The following is a 20,104-nucleotide window of genomic DNA, read 5'->3' as shown; positions in this document are numbered from 1 at the left end:
CCTTGTATGTTCATAAGTCATTTTCTTACCTGTATGCCAGCCTGCACTGCCATCGCTGCAATCAGAGGAGATTCACCTTGTCATCCTGAAACAGACACGAGGCTATTAAGTATAAAAATGATAGAAAACAGATACAAATTAAACTAATATATCAGAATGTCTCCCTCATTCCTCCCAGGATGTAGGGGATTACCCAGACCCCTAACCATCCCCTTGGCCCAAAGGTGTGTGTGTGTGTGTGTGTGTGTGTGTGTGTGTGTGTGTGTGTGTGTGTGTGTGTGTGTGTGTGTGTGAGAATGAGAGCGAGAGACAATGAGCTGCACTATACTAGCCTCTGACAGTTTATTTAACAAGAAACACAGCCAGCCCCCCCCCCCCCCCCCAACATATACACACCCCAAAACAGCTCCCTTTCTCCCTCAGCAACCCACCCAATTTAAACTTCTCTACTGGGCTGAGCTCCAGTACTCAAACGTCACCATAGACCCAAGGGGCAGGCAGCACAAACTAAGACCCCGGAGCTATGACCGCATTTCAATTTTATAGATAGGGTTGCAAAATTCCAGTTACTTTCAATAAATTTACTGGTTTTCCCCAAAATCCCAGTTGGACGATTCCCGGAATCAGGTGGGAAGAAGCAAAAAAATCCAGAATCCTACACCAGGATTTCTGGAAAACCAGGGAATTTATTGAAAGTTCGCAGAATTTAGCAACCCTAATGATAGATTCACATTGCAGCTACTTAATACGCTGTCGTCATCTGATAGACCGCTCCTTACGTGCACAAAAATGTGCATTCAGTTACTCTGACACAGCATAAAATAAATCAATTAATGTCTCATCTGTGATGCGTTGCTCTCGGCAGAGGACAAGATGACAGCAGTGCAGACAAGCAGAATTACCTTAAGACAGGAGGAAGACAATAGTCATGTACAAAAAGAGCTGCGTAGAACCCCCAGATAGTCGGAAAACCCCGTCTCCACCCTGCTTCTGACCGGAAAACAGAAAGCGCAACAAAACCACGCAGGCTCTACTGGCTGGTTCCAGACTTCAGAGTGTGTTATGTCGACAGCGAGCGAGAGAATGACAGAAGGAGGAGAGAGAGAATGGAGGGAGGAGGGAGAGCCTTGACTAATGAAGTGGCTCTGCTCAGCGCTGCAGAGGCCCCCCACTCCTGCTACGGCCAGTCCTCCTCTCACAAAGCACCCATTGTTACACAGCATCCCCCTTCCACGCCCCCCACGCGTCCATCATCCCCCAACTCTGCACCTACCCTGGGAGCTCCCTGCGATGAGCTAGTGGAAATGGAGCGCTAGGGGGCAGGGGAACCAGCCACTTCCTCCTCACCCCCCCACAAAAAAAGAACAACATGATAGCAAGGGGAAAGTTTGGTGTGGAGAAGACAGAAGAGAAAAGGGCAAGGGCCAGGGTTTCAAATTACACATTGCGACTGTCCCTGATCTGGGATGCCCTCAGAATAGTGGCTGGACCAAAGTGTTCATTGTCTAATGCTTATGCGGGTGCTCAGGCCAGTGCACATGTCCTGATTTGCTTAAAGGTGACAAGCACTGCCATAGTTGGAACCCTGGCAAGACTTGCTCCTGGAGCAGATCAGTAGGTCTAAACTACTGGACAGTAGACAAACAAAGAGGGGGAGAAAGAGAGAACGGGGTGACTTTTAACTTGAGTAGAGAGGAGTATGTGGCTGACAGCAGAGGACAAAGGGAGCACTCGTCTCTAGAATGTGCTGCATCTGGGGCCCCAATGCGCGAGCTGAGAGAATGCCTCCCCGTGGGGACCAAAAGGGCAGCATGCGCGTCCACACCACCACCAAATGTCAATGCGAAGGAGGGAGCGAGAAATGAAAAGAGGCATTCAAAAACAGAATGTGTTTAATGCTGCTGGGTTGGCTGATATGAATGTGCGAGTGTCTCTGAGGAAAGGGCAAGGCTCAACACTTGACATGGGGCGCTGCCTTTGCACATTCTCCAGAGGCTGCTGAAACACTCGAACAAGGCCCGTTCTCTCTTGGCAGCCTTGTTCAATCAAAACCGGTCTTCCAACAATGACCTTTGGGTCCAGCAAAAATTAATGTTTGAATGAATATGCATTGGAGCTTGTTATTGCTTCACAATGTAAACCTTGTTTGGTACATTATGCATTGGTACATTGTTGGGTAAATTCATTAGATTTTTAAAACTTATCTTTAACTCTGCATTGTTGGAAAAGGACCCGTAAGTAAACATTTCTCTGTTAGTCTACAAATAACATTTTACTTGATGTTGATTCATGCGTTTTATTTTTGATAGAACCGGGATGTAAAATTACAACCTGCTTCCAAACCAAGACGGCCCTTTAAATGAATTGAAATGGTGGGTCTCCCTTTGTGAGGAAGTAAATGGGAAGGTTTAATGAAGTAGAGGAACATTAACCAAGCCTCTCTGTAGTCCTGAAGGAAAAACACACAGATGGATGAGGGAGCAGGGGTAGACTGTCCACATGTTCCCCATGGTCAACATCTTGCCTCAGTAATCATTTAAGAGGATCAGGGGCTATTCCAGACATGGACGATCCACCCTCACTGATCACAATACTACAGACAGCACGTAGCACGGGCACATGGATGGAGCTGTAGTCGATGTACATCATGTGTTTGATTTGCATTCAAGCGCATAGCGGGAGACCACACAATGTTGGGGGGGGTTGCATGTTCATTTGTTTTACAGTGCATTGTAAAGTGTGTGCGAATTATTGACTTGGGTGGGGGGGGGTGATTCGCTTATTTACCAATAGCATGGAACTGCTGCGTTAGTCTAACGTAAGAATGGGAAGGGGCTGTAATGCCAGCACATGGGGACATAGGCTTTTTATTTTTTACCCTGCTCTCCTGCCAAATGGGGTCTGCTCCACTCACCCCAGAGACCACCAACTCTTCATTCATTCAACTTCTCCTGCTGAGCCCTTTGTGTCTCAACTTAATTGGCCTGTCAGTTGAAGGTTTCATTCGGTGCCTCTCCATCGGAAATGGACCTTTTATTCATTATGGGAGTAGGTGCATTCAGGCAGGATTAGGCCTATGTGTAGCACACAGCATTAGGCTCAACCCCTGTCCTTCAAGAAGAGTTGTCCTGAAGATGACGGGTCGCCAGGAAAGCCCCTCTGACTTTTAGGTGTGAACTGAGGAGACACCTGCCAATCCCACTTCATCCTGGTTTGATTAGTCTATTTCTGCTCCACAGCATGCACTTTGAGGCTGCTGGGAAGTTTGTCTTGTCAAAAAAAAAATTTAAGACAGTCGACACATCTGGTAGGGAGTAAAAAACGTGTGGATTTACTGAAGTCTGAAATTGAGGCAACCAAATGAAAGCTGTCAAAGGGAGCCAGTATCGAGTTAGGCCTCCTATAGGGTGATTGTGCCTGTTAAGCTGCGGCAGGCAGGACTGGCAGCTTGCCCATTCATCTGGAGTTTGCTCGCTGATTAACATAGACTAGGCCACTGAATTGCAAGCCAACGTAGATGACATCATCCCTTCAGAAAACAATATCCCGACAGTCCCAACTGAAGTACCTAAGAATGTCCCAAATACCGCCAAGAGCATTGATCTAACCTGACAGTGTCATAAATGTTGACGTTTGCTTTAAATACATTTTCCAGAATGAATAGGGTTCCATGGCCATACTGACAAAGTCATCAGGAAGAGATTCTGTGATTATCAAGGAGAGGGTTGTGATCTGATCATTGCAGTGATGGCAACAACTGCAGAAGCTGCTGTATTCAAAAATGGGTCAGTTGTAAGGACAAGGCCGTTAATGACCTCATCTGAAACTATGACTGGATGATGTCAACAGAATAGAAATAGGGCTTTTGCTGGGCTTTTGCTTAAAGAGGGTGTTGAGGAAATCAAATCAAATCAAATTTATTTATATAGTTCTGTGATATCTCAAAGTGCTGTACAGAAACCCAGCCTAAAACCCCAAACAGCAAACAATGCAGGTGTAAATGTTCTGTGTGTATGCTCTTATGATAGGAACAGACTTTTTTAAATTTTATGGTACACAATACTAGTTCTACCTTTCAAATTGTATTGTATTGTGTTCTCCATTGTCCTAAAATTTAAAAAAGAAAATCCTGAAATGAAATTGTAACACAATGCGAACACCAAATATGGGCCTAACGTGTCAGCTAATTTGTAACCGGCTTTATCAAAGTGGTCAGATAAGCTACAAGACGTCCGAGGCCCTGAAGAAGACCCTCGCAGAAGGTCAGGTAAGGAGGGTTATTTGCTTGTATGATAATCCCAGAGATATAGGGGAAGGGAGTGGGTAAACCTTTCATCTTAACATGAAAGGCTCAGCCCTCAGTAAAAACAAAAGCTATCATAGATCCTGTTGTCATTAACTAATGACCTGCTGTCATTAACAAAGACCTCCAAACACCCTTTCAGCATCCTCCTCTCATCCTGTTCTTTGTTTTGAAACTGGACTCATCATCTGTCGTAGAGGAGTCCAAAGACCTCTAGAATTAAACTGGATATATTCACAGGACTAAGGTTGCAAAGGGTCGGAAACTTTCCAGTAAATTTCCAGAATTTTCCCAGAAATTTTTCATGGGTAGTTAAGCCCGGGAATTATGCTTAAATTCATTTTTTTTAAAGTTAGCTTATAACAGTGAACCTGTTTTTGTGGGATACACATAGGGCAATACTAGGTCATGTGGCATTTTTTTTGGTTAAACTATCCCAAATTCAATGGAATTGCAACCCTCTGCATGCACAGTGCATTCTTCCATCATGTGCAGTGCACTCTTCCATCACATGGACAGCTGATTCTCAAGATCTTGCACAGAATGAGATGCTATTTAGCCCACACTACCACACTGACTGAGCCAAGGACTACATACTTTCTGGTAAGTTTTGATTACAATACTGGGTGGGGTGAATATATTTTATAGAACATACATGATTTTTTGTTAACTAGTAAATAATAGTCTACTGCAAAGTGTGTCTAAATCATTTCTAACTTGTTGACAATTTCTGCTAGTTAGTTTTTGATACCATGTGGGTTTTAAGTTGCTTGAGCCTGCTAATGAAGGAGTCTTAATTTAACTGTTTCCATACATGTTTCATTTAAAAAAATGTATCTTACAAAGGAGTTGATTAATCTAACTATTTAACTATTTTTCTGTACCTGGAATTGTATATATTAAAAAAAAACTAATTTCCTCTAATCTCTACAGGAAAATGCCATGGGCACCTTCTGATGAGCGGAGACATTTCACCACAGCTAATGTAGAAGGAAAATCTGTGTACATTTGCAAATACTGTGCCAAATCATATGTGAAGAATGCAACAAAGATGCAGAATCATCTGGCTAAGTGCACAAAGTTCCCTCAGCGCTCACAACAAACACCCTCTGAAAAAAGTCACTACTGCTATTTGAGGTGAAAATGATGAATCAGACATCTTATCGATGGTCCTCCTGGAATCAGAAGTTTTTTTGACTCAATGGAGAAACGTCGTCAGAAATGCTGATGAATGTCTTGCTTGAGCGGTGCATGCAACTGGTTCATCTCTGATGCTCAAAGGCAATGTGTATTGGAAGAGATTTCTGAATGTTCTTCGCCTAGCATACACCCCTCCAACCAGACATGCTTTATCTACTCATTTGCTGGATGCCATCCTGTCTGATGATCAGACTCTGCTTGAAGATGTAAGCTAAGAAATCCATACTTTCCTGCCCACTTCACTGTTGCTCCAAGCAGAAGAAACTGCAGTTCTGAAATACATCAAAAAGCGTGAAGACTTCTGCCTGAAGCCCATACACGCCGCAGCATACATGTTGGACCCCAAGTATACTGGCAAGAGCATCCTGTCTGGTGCTGAGATCAACAAGGCCTATGGTGTCATCACTACAGTGTCTTGCCACCTTGGCCTGGATGAGGGCAAGGTTCTTGGCAGTCTGGCGAAGTACACTTCCAAGCTAGGTCTTTGGGATGGAGATGCAATATGGCAGTCGTGCCAACATATCTCATCAGCCACCTGGTGGATCTGAAGCTCTTTCCCCTGTTGCTTCCATCATCCTCCAAATCCCACCAACATCAGCCACCTCAGAGCGCAACTGGTCCTTGTTTGGGAATACACACGCCAAAGCACGCAACAGGCTGACCAATACAATGGTTTAAAAATTGGTGGCCATCCGGGCAAAATTTAGACTTTTTGAGCCATCCTCAAGGTTGGAAAGTGACAGTGAAGATGAGGCCTCAGTCTGATGTTCAAGAGGTGGACATTGGAGGAGGTTCAGAGAGAAGACATTGAAGCCTGAGAGGATGACAACCAAAGCTTTAGTTTCTAGACTATCATTTTACAGATATATGTTGAAAACATTTTTGGGAGATGCGATGGATCATTGGGGATCATTCAATAATCCCTTTTGTTGTTCAGTGAAATCATCCCATGTCAAGAGTCAACTCAATGAAAGTTCAATTCGTAATGATTTTTTATTTTTTAAATATTTTTTAACTTCTATTGGAAATATTTAAGAATTTGCAATTATGTCTACTTGTGATAAGGTAAAAATGTTTATGTCTACTTATGATAAGGTAATTTTTAAATGTCTACTTATGATAAAGGTAAAAATGTTTATGTCTGCTTAAGATATGGTAAATTCTCCAGATCCTTCAGGTTTCGGGGCTGTCACTGGGCAATACGGACTTTCAACTCCCTCCAAAGATTTTCTATTGGGTTCAGGTCTGGAGACTGGCTAGAGACTGGCTGGAGACTGTTATATACCCTTTGTTGGTAATGACAAAGTATTGAGATAAACTTTTGTTATTGACCAAATACTTATTTTCCACCATAAATTGCAAACAAATTCATTAAAAATCTTACAATGTGATTTTCAGGATTTTTTTTCTCATTTTGTCTGTCAGTTGAAGTGTACCTATGATGAAAATTACAGGCCTCATCTTGTTAAGTGGGAGAACTTGCACAATTGGTGGCTGACTAAATACTTTTTTGCCCCACTGTACATGGCCCCATCCATCCTCCCCTCAATACGATGCAGTCGTCCTGTCCCCTTTGCAGAAAAGCATCCAAGGAATGTTTTCACCTCCATGCTTCACGGTTGGGATGGTATTCTTGGGGTTGTACACATCCTCCTCCTTCCTCCAAACACAGCGAGTGGAGTTTAGACCAAAAAGCTCTATTTTTGTCTCAGACCACATGACCTTCTCCCATTCCTCCTCTGGATCATCCAGATGGTCATTGGCAAACTTCAGATAGAGCTGGACATGCGCTGGCTTGAGCAGGGGGACCTTGCGTGCGCTGCAGGATTTTAATCCATGACGGCGTAGTGTGTTACTAATGGTTTTCTTTGAGACCGTGGTCTCAGCTCTCTTCAGGTCATTGACCAGGTCCTGCCGTGTAGTTCTGGGCTGATCCCTCACCTTCCTCATGATCATTGATGCCCCACGAGGTGAGATCTTGCATGGAGCCCCAGACCGAGGGTGAAAAGACCGTCCTCTTGAACTTCTTTCATTTTCTAATAATTGCGCCAACAGTTGTTGCCTTCTCACCAAGCTGCTTGCCTATTGTCCTGTAGCCCATCCCAGCCTTGTGCAGGTCTACAATTAAACCCTGATTTCCTTACACAGCTCTATGGTCTTGGCCATTGTGGAGAGGTCGGAGTCTGTTTGATTGAGTGTGTGGACAGGTAACAAGCTCAAACAGGTGCAGTTAATACAAGTAATGAGTGGAGAACAGGAGGGCTTCTTAAAGAAAAACTAACAGGCCTGTGAGAGCCGGAATTCTTACTGGTTGGTAGGTGATCAAATACTTATGTCATGTAATAAAATGCAAATTAATTATTTAAAAATCATACAATGTGATTTTCTGGATTTGCGTTTTAGATTTCGTCTCTCACAGTTGAAGTGTACCTATGACAAAAAATTACAGACCTCTACATGCTTTGTAAGTAGGAAAACATGCAAAATCGGCAGTGTATCAAATACTTGTTCTCCCCACTGTATGTATATACTCTATTCTAGATAAGGCTCATCCTATATAACTACTGTTGTACACACATTTTCTATTCATATACTGTCCACACACACACACACAAACAGAGAGAGTATACCAAACATTAGCAGTAGAGGTTGACCGATTAATCGGAATGGCCGATTAATTATGGCCGATTTCAAGTTTTCATAACAATTGGTATTCAGCGTTTTTGGACACAGATTGTTGCCGATTTATTATTATTATTATTTTAGAACCTTTATTTAATGAGGCAAGTCAGTTAAGAACACATTCTTATTTTCAATAACGACCTAGGAACAGTGGGTTAACTGCCTTGTTCAGGGGCAGAACGACAGATTTGTACCTTGTCAGCTCGGAGATTCGATCTTGTAACCTTCCGGTTACTAGTCCAACGCTCTTACCACCTGCCTGGCATTGCACTCCACTTATCTAGCATGTCCTGTGTTGCATATAATCAATGCAGTGCCTGTAGTTTGGGCCGCCTGGCTCGTTGCAAACTGTGTGAAGACCATTTATTCCAAACAAAGACCGTAATGCATTTGCCAGAATTTTACATAATTATGACATAACATTGAAGGATGTACAATGTAACAGCAATATTTAGACTTAGGGATGCCACCCATTAGATAGAATACGGAACGGTTCCGTATTTCACTGAAAGAATAAACATTTTGTTTTTGAAATGATAGCTTCCGGATTCGACCATATTAATGACCTAAGGCTCGTATTTCTGTGTGTTATTATGTTAGAATTAAGCCGATGATTTGATATTTTATAGAGCAGTCTGACTGAGCGGTGGTAGGCAGCAGCAGGCTCGTAAGCATTCATTAAAACAGCACTTTCGTGCGTTTGACAGCAGCTCTTCGTTGTGCTTCAAGCATTGAGCTGTTTCAAGCCTATCAACTCCCGAGATTAGGCTGGTGTAACCGATGTGAAAAGGCTAGCTAGTGAGTGGGATGCACGCTAATAGCGATTCAATAGGTGACGGCACTCTGAGACCTTAAAGTAGGGCCGCGGCATTTGTGGAGCAATGGATAACGATGCTTCGAGAGTGGCTGTTTTTGATGTGTTTCTGGTTCGAGCCAGGTAGGGGCGAGGAGAGGGACGGACGCTATACTGTTACACTTGCAATACTAAAGTGTCTATAAGAACATCCAATAGTGAAGGTATATGAAATACTAATGATATAGAGCGAAATAGTCCTATTATTTGTATAATAACTACAACCTAAAACTTCTTACCTGGGAATATTGAAGACTCATATTAAAATGAACCACCAGCTTTCATATGTTCTCATGTTCTGAGCAAGGAACTTAAATGTTAGCTTTTTTACATAGCATATATTGCACTTTTACTTTCTTCTCCAAAACTGTTTTTGCATTATTTAAACCAAATTTAACATGTTTCATTATTTATTTGAGGCTAAATGGATTTTTATTGATGTCTTATATTAAGTTAAAATAAAAGTTAATTCAGTATTGTTGTAATTGTCATTATTACAAATAAATAAATAAAAACTATATTTTTTTAAATGTAAAAAAAAAATACAAGCGTCCGATTAATCGGTATCGGCTTTTTTTGGTCCTCCAATAATCGGTATAGGCGATGAAAAATCATAGTCGGTCGACCTCTAATTAGTAGTGCTGACTTAATATGGAGTTGCTTCCCCCCATCCGCCTTTGCTTTCAGAACATTCTCAATTTGTTAGGGCATGAACTCGACAAGGTGTTGAAAACATCCCATGGGGATGCTGGCCCTTGTTGACTCCAATGCTTCTCACGGTTGTGTGAAGTCAGTTGGATGTCTTTTGGGTGGTGGACCATTCTTGATAAACACAGGGAACTGTTGAGCGTGAAAAAAATCCAGCAGCGTTGCTATTCTTGATACAAACCGGTGCGCCTGGCACCTGCTACCATACTCTGTTCAAAGACACATTTTTTATCTTGCCCATTCACCCTCTGAATAGCACACATGCACAAATCATGTCTCACTTGTCTCAAGGCATAAAAAGTCCTTACTTAACCCGTCTCCAGCCCTTCATTACACTGATTGAAGTGGATTTAACAAGTGATATCAATAAGGGGTCATAGCTTTGACCTGGTCAGTCTGTCATGGAAAGAGCAGGTGTTTTTAACGTTTTGGATACTCAGTGCAGGGTGAATGGGCAAGGCAAAAATATTTAAGTGCCTATGAACGGGGTATGGTAGTAGGTTCCAGGTGCACAGGTTTGTGTCAAGAACTGCAACGCTGCTGGATTTTTCACACTCAACATTCTCCCGTGTGTATCAAGAATGGTCCAGAACCCAACTTCACACAACTGTGGGAAGCATTGAAGTCAACACGGGCCAGCATCCCTGTGGAATGTTTGAAACCTTGTAGAGTCCATACCCTGATGAATTGAGGATCTTCTGAGGGCAAAAGGGGTGGTGCAACTCTATATTAATATTTAGTATACTCTGTGTATATATTCCAGACTCTGACATGGCACCTGCTAATATTTCTTAATTGATTTATGTGTATTGTTAGGTATTATTGCACTGTAGGAGCTAGAAACATAAGCATTTCACTGAACCTGTCATAACGTCTGCTAAACATGTGTTCATGACCAAAAACAATAATTGGTTTTATTTAGTCTCAGTCCATTCTACCTCTCCTGTAACCATTCCACTTCCCCTCTCTCATTGGTCCCAGTCTTCCCATTAGTCAGCAGGATTAATCAGGATTTTATTTGGTTTGGCCTCCTTCTGGAGATGCCACTTCCCCAAAATGTGAGTTATAATGCCAGAGATCAGCCAGATGGTGTTTAGGGGGTAGAGGGGCAGAATCAGGGCTGGTTTGGGGCACACTCCTCCTCGTGCATGCATTCATTTGGCTCCAGTCCAGAGCTCAAGTATGACCCTATGCCTAAATGTTATTATTTCTGTCACACAAGCTACCACAAGAGGGTTGTCTGACAAAAGCAGCACAAAGCACAATTTGTGTGGTAGTCCTACATATGAGATATGCCTATGAAAATGATTTGTTTTCACATTACAGCTCAATTTAGGTGCAGAAATCAACTGTTCTGCCTTACTATTATTCGACCATGCTGGTCATTTATGAATATTTGAAAATCTTGGCCATGTTCTGCTATAATCTCCACCCAGCACAGCCAGAAGAGGACTGGCCACCCCACACATGGTCTCTCTAATTCTCTCTTTCTTTCTCTCTCTCGGAGGACCTGAGCCCTAGGACCGTGCCCCAGGACTACCTGACATGATGACTCCTTGCTGTCCCCAGTCCACCTGGCCATGCTGCTGCTCCAGTTTCAACTGTTCTGCCTTATTATTATTCGACCATGTTGGTCATTTATGAACATTTGAACATCTTGGCCATGTTCTGTTATAATCTCCACCCGGCACAGCCAGAAGAGGACTGGCCACCCCACATAGCCTGGTTCCTCTCTAGGTTTCTTCCTAGGTTTTGGCCTTTCTAGGGAGTTTTTCCCAGCCACCGTGCTTCTACACCTGCATTGCTTGCTGTTTGGGGTTTTAGGCTGGGTTTCTGTACAGCACTTTGAGATATCAGCTGATGTACGAAGGGCTATATAAATAAATTTGATTTGATTTGAAATTGTATGTTAAAGAAATAATAAGCAGGTCTACTTGAGTTTCTAAAATGGGTATAGTATTTAGGATCCATTTGCTGCTGGTGAAATGGTCTTCCTCAGAGGTAGCAGCACACACTTAAGCAAAGGGAAGCACCTGCACAACCTTGCCATTACGGTATTCCTCTAGCAGGAAACAAGGAACAGGGAGATTTAAAATGGACATAAAAATATTTTCTGGTATTGCTTAACATTATGTAGGCTAAAAGTAAGCAATAAAATCAAGGGCATCTCCTTTCCAGACATGATGGGTTGATGGTTGCCAGAAGATACAGACCCAGGTATCTTCTGGCAACAATCCACCCTCTGCAACTGGATCATGGACTTCCTGACGAGTAGACCACAGGCTGTGAGGATTGGCAACATCACCCCCCTGACTCTTCACACAGGGGCCCCCAAGGGGAGTGTTTTCAGTCCTCTGCTGTACTCCCTCTTCACCCACAACTGCATGGTTGCACAACACCAACGTCATCAAGTTTGCTGACGATATCACGGTTATAGGGCTGATAAGCAACAACAACGAGTCAGCCAATAGGGAGGAGGTAAGTGAACTGGCATTGTGGCGTCATGATAACCTCTCCCTCAATGTGAGCAAAACAAAGGAGTTGATTGTGGACTTCAGGAAGCAAAGGAGGGAACATGCCCCGATCCACATCAATAGGACTGCAGTAGAGGGTCACAAGTTTTAAGTTCCTCGGCGTGCACATTGGACCAACACCACTCTTGTCAATAGGGCTCCCAAGTGTCTCTACTTCCTAAAGGCGTCCACATAATTACCAGCCGAAATAGTTCGGTAGAGTTTGTACATATATAATGATGACATTTTGTGGGGGTTTTATCACTTTTTGGACTTCGGTGAATTTTTTTTCGGCAGTTCATGCACACATTTTTTCTGGAGGCAAGCCAAAAGGTCAGAGCCAAAGTCTACGTCCCTTAGTCTGCGATTGGTTATCAGTAGGGATTCTTCAATAAAGTATTTTTTTGTCATTTCAATGAGACTAATTTTCATGTAATTTTTTTCCATTGAAAAATACTTCAAACATCTTAATTAGATGTAAAATCTTCAGCAAAATCAAAATTAATGACTAATTTCTTGACTTAGATAAATTCTTTATTTTGAGGAAGTGTATACTGGTTACAGTGTTTCAAAATGGACAAAGTACTATCGCCACTTGTTTCTTGTTTTTAAAGCGAAGGTCTTTTAAGGAAGTAAGCGAGCACACTCGTTCGGTTAGCCGAACTGAAGCATGCTGACGAACACAACGATACATCAAACCGAAGCATGCTGACGAACACAACGATACATCAAACCGAAGCATGCTGACGAACACAACGATACATCAAACCGAAGCATGCTGACGAACACAACGATACATCAAACCGAAGCATGCTGACGAACACAACGATACATCAAACCGAAGCATGCTGACGAACACAACGATACATCAAACCGAAGCATGCTGACGAACACAACGATACATCAAACCGAAGCATGCTGACGAACACAACGATACATCAAACCGAAGCATGCTGACGAACACAACGATCAAACCGAAGCATCAAACAAACCGAAGCATGCTGACGAACACAACGATACATCAAACCGAAGCATGCTGACGAACACAACGATACATCAAACCGAAGCATGCTGACGAACACAACGATACATCAAACCGAAGCATGCTGACGAACACAACGATACATCAAACCGAAGCATGCTGACGAACACAACGATACATCAAACCGAAGCATGCTGACGAACACAACGATACATCAAACCGAAGCATGCTGACGAACACAACGATACATCAAACCGAAGCATGCTGACGAACACAACGATACATCAAACAGAAGCATGCTGACGAACACAACGATACATCAAACCGAAGCATGCTGACGAACACAACGATACATCAAACCGAAGCATGCTGACGAACACAACGATACATCAAACCGAAGCATGCTGACGAACACAACGATACATCAAACCGAAGCATGCTGACGAACACAACGATACATCAAACTGAAGCATGCTGACGAACACAACGATACATCAAACTGAAGCATGCTGACGAACACAACGATACATCAAACTGAAGCATGCTGACGAACACAATGATACATCAAACTGAAGCATGCTGACGAACACAATGATACATCAAACTGAAGCATGCTGACGAACACAACGATACATCGAGCAGATAGAAATACAGCTTAAAACTGCCCCTTTCGTCCTCATGCTAACTACCAGTATTTCGCTACACTCGCATTAACATCTGCTAACCATGTGTATGTGACAAATAAAATTTGATTTGATTTGATTTGAAGTAGACACAGCAGCCATTTTAAAATGGCAGTTTCAGCCAATCAGATCCATTGTTTTTCAACATCATGTGCCATTTCATAATGGCTGCTGTGGCTACTGGTAGCTAGCATGAGCACGAAATGGGAAGTTTTAGAGGAACACAAGTAGTATTTTAATCTTATCCACGCTGCTCCATAGATAAAGGTCAAATTTGGAGTACAGTGGCATATCCCATTCCTGCATTGAGGTACATTTTCAGACCCGTATCTCACGCCGGCTCAACTGTGTCAATGTAGCCAGGACGTAAACATTAATAAAAGAGAGTCACACACACTATATACAAGCTCCCAGTAATATATTGGGTGAACCAACAACGTATCGGCATCACTGTGCCTTCTTCAGGGTCATGAATGTAGCCAGGACAAACACATTTTCATGATTTCACTAATATCATGAAAAACAATAAATCATAGCACGGTTTTGGGCTCATTCGGTAGTTTTTACCTGATAAAGTACCATTTATATTAATAAAAAACAGGGGTCACCAACAAGTGGATCGTGAAATTCAAGGCATTCCTAGTTGATAATCAAACACTTCTGTAGAAAAGCTAAAGATAAATGCATAATGTCTCACCCATTATGCAACTAGAGTTTTGCCATCAAGCCTGTCCCCGCTCTCTGATCAGTCTCACTGGAGGAAGGCGAGAGCAGGGACTGTGAGAGGTGGACCCCTCTGCTATTCTCTCCCTCCGCTGAGACTAATGCCGTATTCGAAACAACTGGGGACTCAAATCTACAACTTCCGAGCGTTCAAGACAACTTCTGAGAAAAAAAATAGATCAAACAAAAATAGATCCAACTGGGGAAAATAGTTTTTGAACGGTCATCCAACTCGGAAACTAAGGCATCTTTATAGCGCTCCGACTTTCCGACCTGAATAAAGTTCACTGACTTCATGATTTGACCTCGTTTTTTTTTACAGGATAATGTCAATGAATCACTACCTCACCTCAGTTTCTAAATAGTGATAGATGTGATAGCTTAACCCTCAAAACCATTCCTTCATTTGAGGCCAGAGACTTTTATGGGATGAGCGCGCAATTTATTTTCAAGCCACCATGACCTGAAAATGACAGATACGTTCTAAATCCCGCTACGGACTGCCGTTTATGACAAACACCGGTACTAAAAACCAAAGATAATCATCTGTTTTAAGTAATAGATTTTGTGACTTCTAGATTTGTTTTTATATATTTTTTTGTTTAACTAGGCAAATCAGTTAAGAACAAATTCTTATTTACAATGATGGCCTACCCCAGCCAAACCCTAACACGGTCGACGCTGTGCCAATTATCCACCACCTTAAGGAACTCCCAATCACGGCCAGTTGTGATACAACCTGGAATCGTACCAGGGTCTGTTGTGACACCTCTAACACTGAGATGCAGTGGCTTAGATCGCTGCGCCAATCTGAAGGCCTATAAACTGTGTGCGCAGTTTCATCATAAACGGATGACTATAAACTGTAATACCAACATCACCAATCTGAGGTAAAAAGGAATGGGTAATTTCCTGTAATTCATGAGGTGAAAACATTAGTCTTATAATGTAATAAAACACTATGTCCACCATGGGTAAATTTGAATAATATATCATAATTCATTGCCAAAGTAATTCAACACTTTAATATATGATCATACTACTTTAACCATGGACAGAGTTTAAAATGCCTGTAAACGCAATTTAACCAGGCACTCTAGACTAGAGCGTCCGTAGGGTCTGTGCAGCAGGATGAACGTTTGACCACTATACTTAATGTAACCATGATTGTGTTCCGATCTCAGTATAGCTCAGTGTTAACAAGCGTAACGGTAGTGTCAGTATCTTCTGGCAAGGTGGATGTTTGTCCAAGGCCAATCATGTATGTTCCTTGCAGTTTGTATCCAAGGCAACATTTTCAAACACACGGTCATTAGTAGGGCGTCTATAACCTGTGTGACATGATGATGCTCATTATGCAAGATAATACATGGCCCATTTCAAAATGTGTTTAAAACGCTTTCCCATGGATTTTCAGAGATGTCCGCCAAATTGCACATTAAATGTAAAACAAGTTCAGTCATCTAAGCAGGCTACCAAATTACACGCATTCCATTTACAAACCATGAGACCAAATATAGTCTATTGTGCAGACTATAATAAGGTTTAAGAACTTAGAAACTACATGAAATAAGTTAGTCTTCCACTCCAGAGAATTATCAGCCATGGGGCACTTGTTGCTTTCTCGTGGGCTGTATAAACGAAAGGACAGATTCGTCCACGCCACGGAAACAATTACGTCTCGCGTTAACTCACCAGTATATAAATTATGTGTTCCGTCTCTCGTCGAGTTTTCCTTAAAAATTTCCTAAAGTTTGAGTTTACTGTCATTAGTGATCAATTATAGCTCTCGCCAAACGTGCATGCACTGTTCGAAACAACCAACCAGAGCACAGCCGAAGCTCTTCGTGGAAAGGGGCGTGGTGAAGCTCCTGCTGGAAGAGCAGGTAGGCGGACCCAAAACGACGCTCCAGGTGGAATTTGGCTAAACTCACGAATACGCAATCAATATTGATATAGACACATAAATTGTGGTTTATGAATATATAGTGACAAATCAAACCCCATTTATGTTATTTTGTTATATTTGTTTACTATATTTTCAGCACTCAATTACTTTTCCATCACAGGCTAACTTTGGACATTTATCGACGACTTCTGGAAAATGTATTATAATTATTGTTGTTGCAGACCTCTTGTTGCACACATCTTCAAGTCTTGTCAATGACAAGTTGTCACAGATCTGGAATACTGTAAATTACACACATAGTGGTTAGAGCGTTGGGTCAGTAACCTAAAGGTTGCTGGATCAAACCCCTGAGCTAATAAGGTAAAACAAAATCTGTCGTTCTGCCCCTGAGCAAGGCTGTTCCCCGGGCACTGTGGATGTCGATTAAGGCAGCCCCCGCACCTCTCGGAGTCAGAGGGTTTGGGTTAACTGACAAGTAAGGTACCCCTACTTTCCCTTAATTGAGAGAGAGAGAGAGAGACACACACACACTGAGAGAGAGACACTGGGAGAGACACACACAGAGATAGAGACACTTGAAATGTCTCTATTCCTTTGGAATGTTTACTGTTAATTTTCTATTGTTTATTTCACTTTTGTTTATTATCTAGTTCACTTGCTTTGGCAATGTAAACATATGTTTCACATGCCAATAAATCCCTTTGAATTTAATTAAGAGAGAGAGAGAATAAGGAACTTCTGTTAATGGAATGTTTACTGTTCATTTCACTTCTGTATATTATCTACCTCACTTGCTTTGGCAATGTTAACATGTTTCCCATGCCAATAAATCCCCTTGTATTGAAGTGAATTGAAGAGGCAAAAGTTCTTCCTCTGTCTCTGGATCAAAAGCAGATATATACTACCCCTCCAAGGCTGTTAGTCGTTACTACAGGCTAAAGACTGTTTTCTGGGGGAAATTTCAACTGAGTGAACTCAATAAACAAATTACATATTCTCTACTTCTTGCAGTATTAGCTTTTATATGTTGTTTTTGAAGTCAACCAAAATAAAATATGTGCCCTTGGTTAAATATAGGCTAAGATAAAAAATATATTGAATTTGGGCCCACCAATTGTGTGCATGTGTGTGTGTGTGTGTGTGCGTGAGAGAGGGAGAGAGTGAGACCACTGGAACAACTACTGGGACTTGAATCAGGCTCAGCAGACATCTGGTTTGAGGGAGACCTCATTTGGACAGGGATTTGAGCCAGTGTGGCTGGATGGGCAACGAACAGTCTTACACAGTGCAGAGTGTAGACACAATGATTCTAAATGGTGTACTGTCTGTACAATGACACGGGCATCTGATCAGGTTGGGCAATGTCTCCACAAACACCCACACAAAAGAAGCATCCTTCACCCTTACGCAAAACTGAATAGTTTCAAGTTTTAATGTCACATTCACAAGTACAGTGAAAAACCTTTCTTGCAAACTCAAAACCCAACAATGCAAAAATCAATAACAATGTAATACTAGAAGAAAAAAACACGAGAAATAAGAAGATACATTTCATTTCATAAAATATATCAAAATGTAATTCTATACATAACATTAAATATAGTGTAAGGAAAGTACACCCAAGCATGCTTCAGCCCAGTTTGAACAAAAAGGGAATCAGGTGATGAAGGACTTGAAAATGTATGTCTCGTTAATACATTTCTGATCTATGCAGAAACAGAATGCACCTTTTTCTTAATTTTCCTGGATAGTCACCCGCTGAAGTGTCCAGGGATATGGATTTTTTTGGGGGATGAAATATAGTGTGTATTATATACATGTTTGCATATATTACAGGTTTTCCATTACAAATACACATGTGACAGATGGCCTTTGTAACTGTACATTTCCCTGGTATGTCTAAAACAAATCAATACATTTTTGCAAATGATTTTTTCCCTGATAATGTATTGGTTTTATATTTATTAGTAACGTTTCTTACATAGGACATAGAACGCCTCATATTTTTGAACATGAAACGCAACATATTCAACGCATCGCTTGCAAGTAAAATCTCCACAAGAGGGAGCTATTTTTTCACGTTATGGGTTTACCAGCAGTAATTAAATGTATTCCAGTTGAGATCCAGAAAATGTCAAGGACCTGGAAGACAAGGACGTTACATGCAATTAGAACCCTGCTGGGATCTTTTGTCTAGGTGTGCAGAGGCAGCGTGGACCATGGCCCCATTTACGCCATATGCTATAAAAGGTCTGTCAGACCTAATAAAGACCAACATGTGACATCACAACTGACCATGCATGCAGTTCATCACTGGATGGACACTGCTTTCAGCTTCATGTCTCAAACCAGTGATGGCCGACCAGCTTTTTAATATCAGGCAAAATATTGCACCTGAATGTATTTATTAAAACCCATACAAAGCTACATAGCAATGCTCATACAGTACATAATCACATTAGAAACGTTGGTAATGTCAGGGATTTTGAGGAAAATTGTATTTATTTATTTAATACAATGGCTAGGTATTGCTGACTATATCACTGTATTCTCTTATAAAATTATATTGGCATCTGAAATCTATTTTTAAGCAGTATCCTGTTCAACAGAGGAAATTATTGTTTCAGACGTTCATGCCTTGCATAACAGGCAGTTGTTTGACTGAATTATATGCATTTTATTTTACGTGATTACATGTTATAAATTTGCTGTGAATACTTTGTTTCTGTCTGTATTTGAGCTTGATCCAGTATCCAAAAGTAAATTCCAATACTAATTCATCAGCTATGTGAATCACTTACAATGCAGCCATCAGTATACATTTTTTGCAGGCCTTCCAAGTAGCTAGATTTGCCGAAGTATACAGAGCGCGTGCTGCTAGCTAACCGCGCGAAACTTTGCCTTTCAGTTTATCTGTAGCTAGCCAGCCTGTGGGAGGACACGTCCATGTTGTAGCTAGCAACTGTCTTCTGTCAAAACGTGACATTATTTGCTAAAGTTGTTTATATTGATTGTGAGATTATAGTTAGCTAGTTACTGCGAATACACACATGCCAGCAATCAACAGCTTCAGCAAACATTAGCTAAATTAGAAGATTGACAACTGTTAGCCAGCTAGAAAACGTTAACTAGCTAACGTTAGCTAGAGTTTCCGGTGAGTAAAGTGGATATGGTTGTTAGATATATTAGCTAGTTAACGTTAGCTGGACAGTTAAAATAAAGTAATGGGTATACTATTTAAATAATCCCTCGGAGTTAGCAAACTAACCCTGGATGGGGGGTTATTCGTTGAGTTTTCAGGAACGTTGACGTAGTTATTAACATGAGCTGTTCAAAACCAATATGCCTCTAGCAAGATGGGTAACGTTACAACTAGCTATCCAATAATAGCTCGCTATACGTTGCCACCATGTCAGCAAATAAAACCATTCTGCTCATGGAAGGAAACAGGAAATATTTGCTTAATTCCAAACCCATTCATAAACTATCCTGGATCTAAAACTGACTAGCTATGTGGCTAACGTTAGCTGCTGGCTAAATGTGACTGA

General features: G+C 41.6%; 1 protein-coding gene across 3 annotated transcripts in view; it reads right to left on the bottom strand.

Moving 5' to 3' along the window:
• The window catches only part of LOC123994418 (GAS2-like protein 3), a 33,877-nt gene extending 17,332 nt beyond the window's left edge, over window positions 1–16,545 (bottom strand). Inside the window, exons 1-2 of one of the 3 annotated variants that reach the window (XM_046296956.1) lie at window positions 16,343–16,545; window positions 30–85 (exon numbers count right to left, since the gene is read on the bottom strand). In XM_046296956.1, coding sequence (XP_046152912.1) covers window positions 30–53 — 24 coding nt within the window. In that variant the 5' untranslated portion in view covers window positions 54–85; window positions 16,343–16,545. Of the gene's footprint in view, window positions 1–29; window positions 86–902; window positions 1,229–14,621; window positions 14,725–16,342 lie in introns of those variants that run through there. The other 2 variants (XM_046296958.1, XM_046296957.1) reach the window with 2 other exon arrangements.
• Between the last annotated feature and the right edge of the window lie 3,559 nt (window positions 16,546–20,104).

Source organism: Oncorhynchus gorbuscha, linkage group LG14 (assembly GCF_021184085.1).
Source record: "Oncorhynchus gorbuscha isolate QuinsamMale2020 ecotype Even-year linkage group LG14, OgorEven_v1.0, whole genome shotgun sequence".
NCBI classification, from domain to species: Eukaryota; Metazoa; Chordata; class Actinopteri; order Salmoniformes; family Salmonidae; genus Oncorhynchus; species Oncorhynchus gorbuscha.
This window is presented reverse-complemented; position numbering and strand designations above follow the sequence as displayed.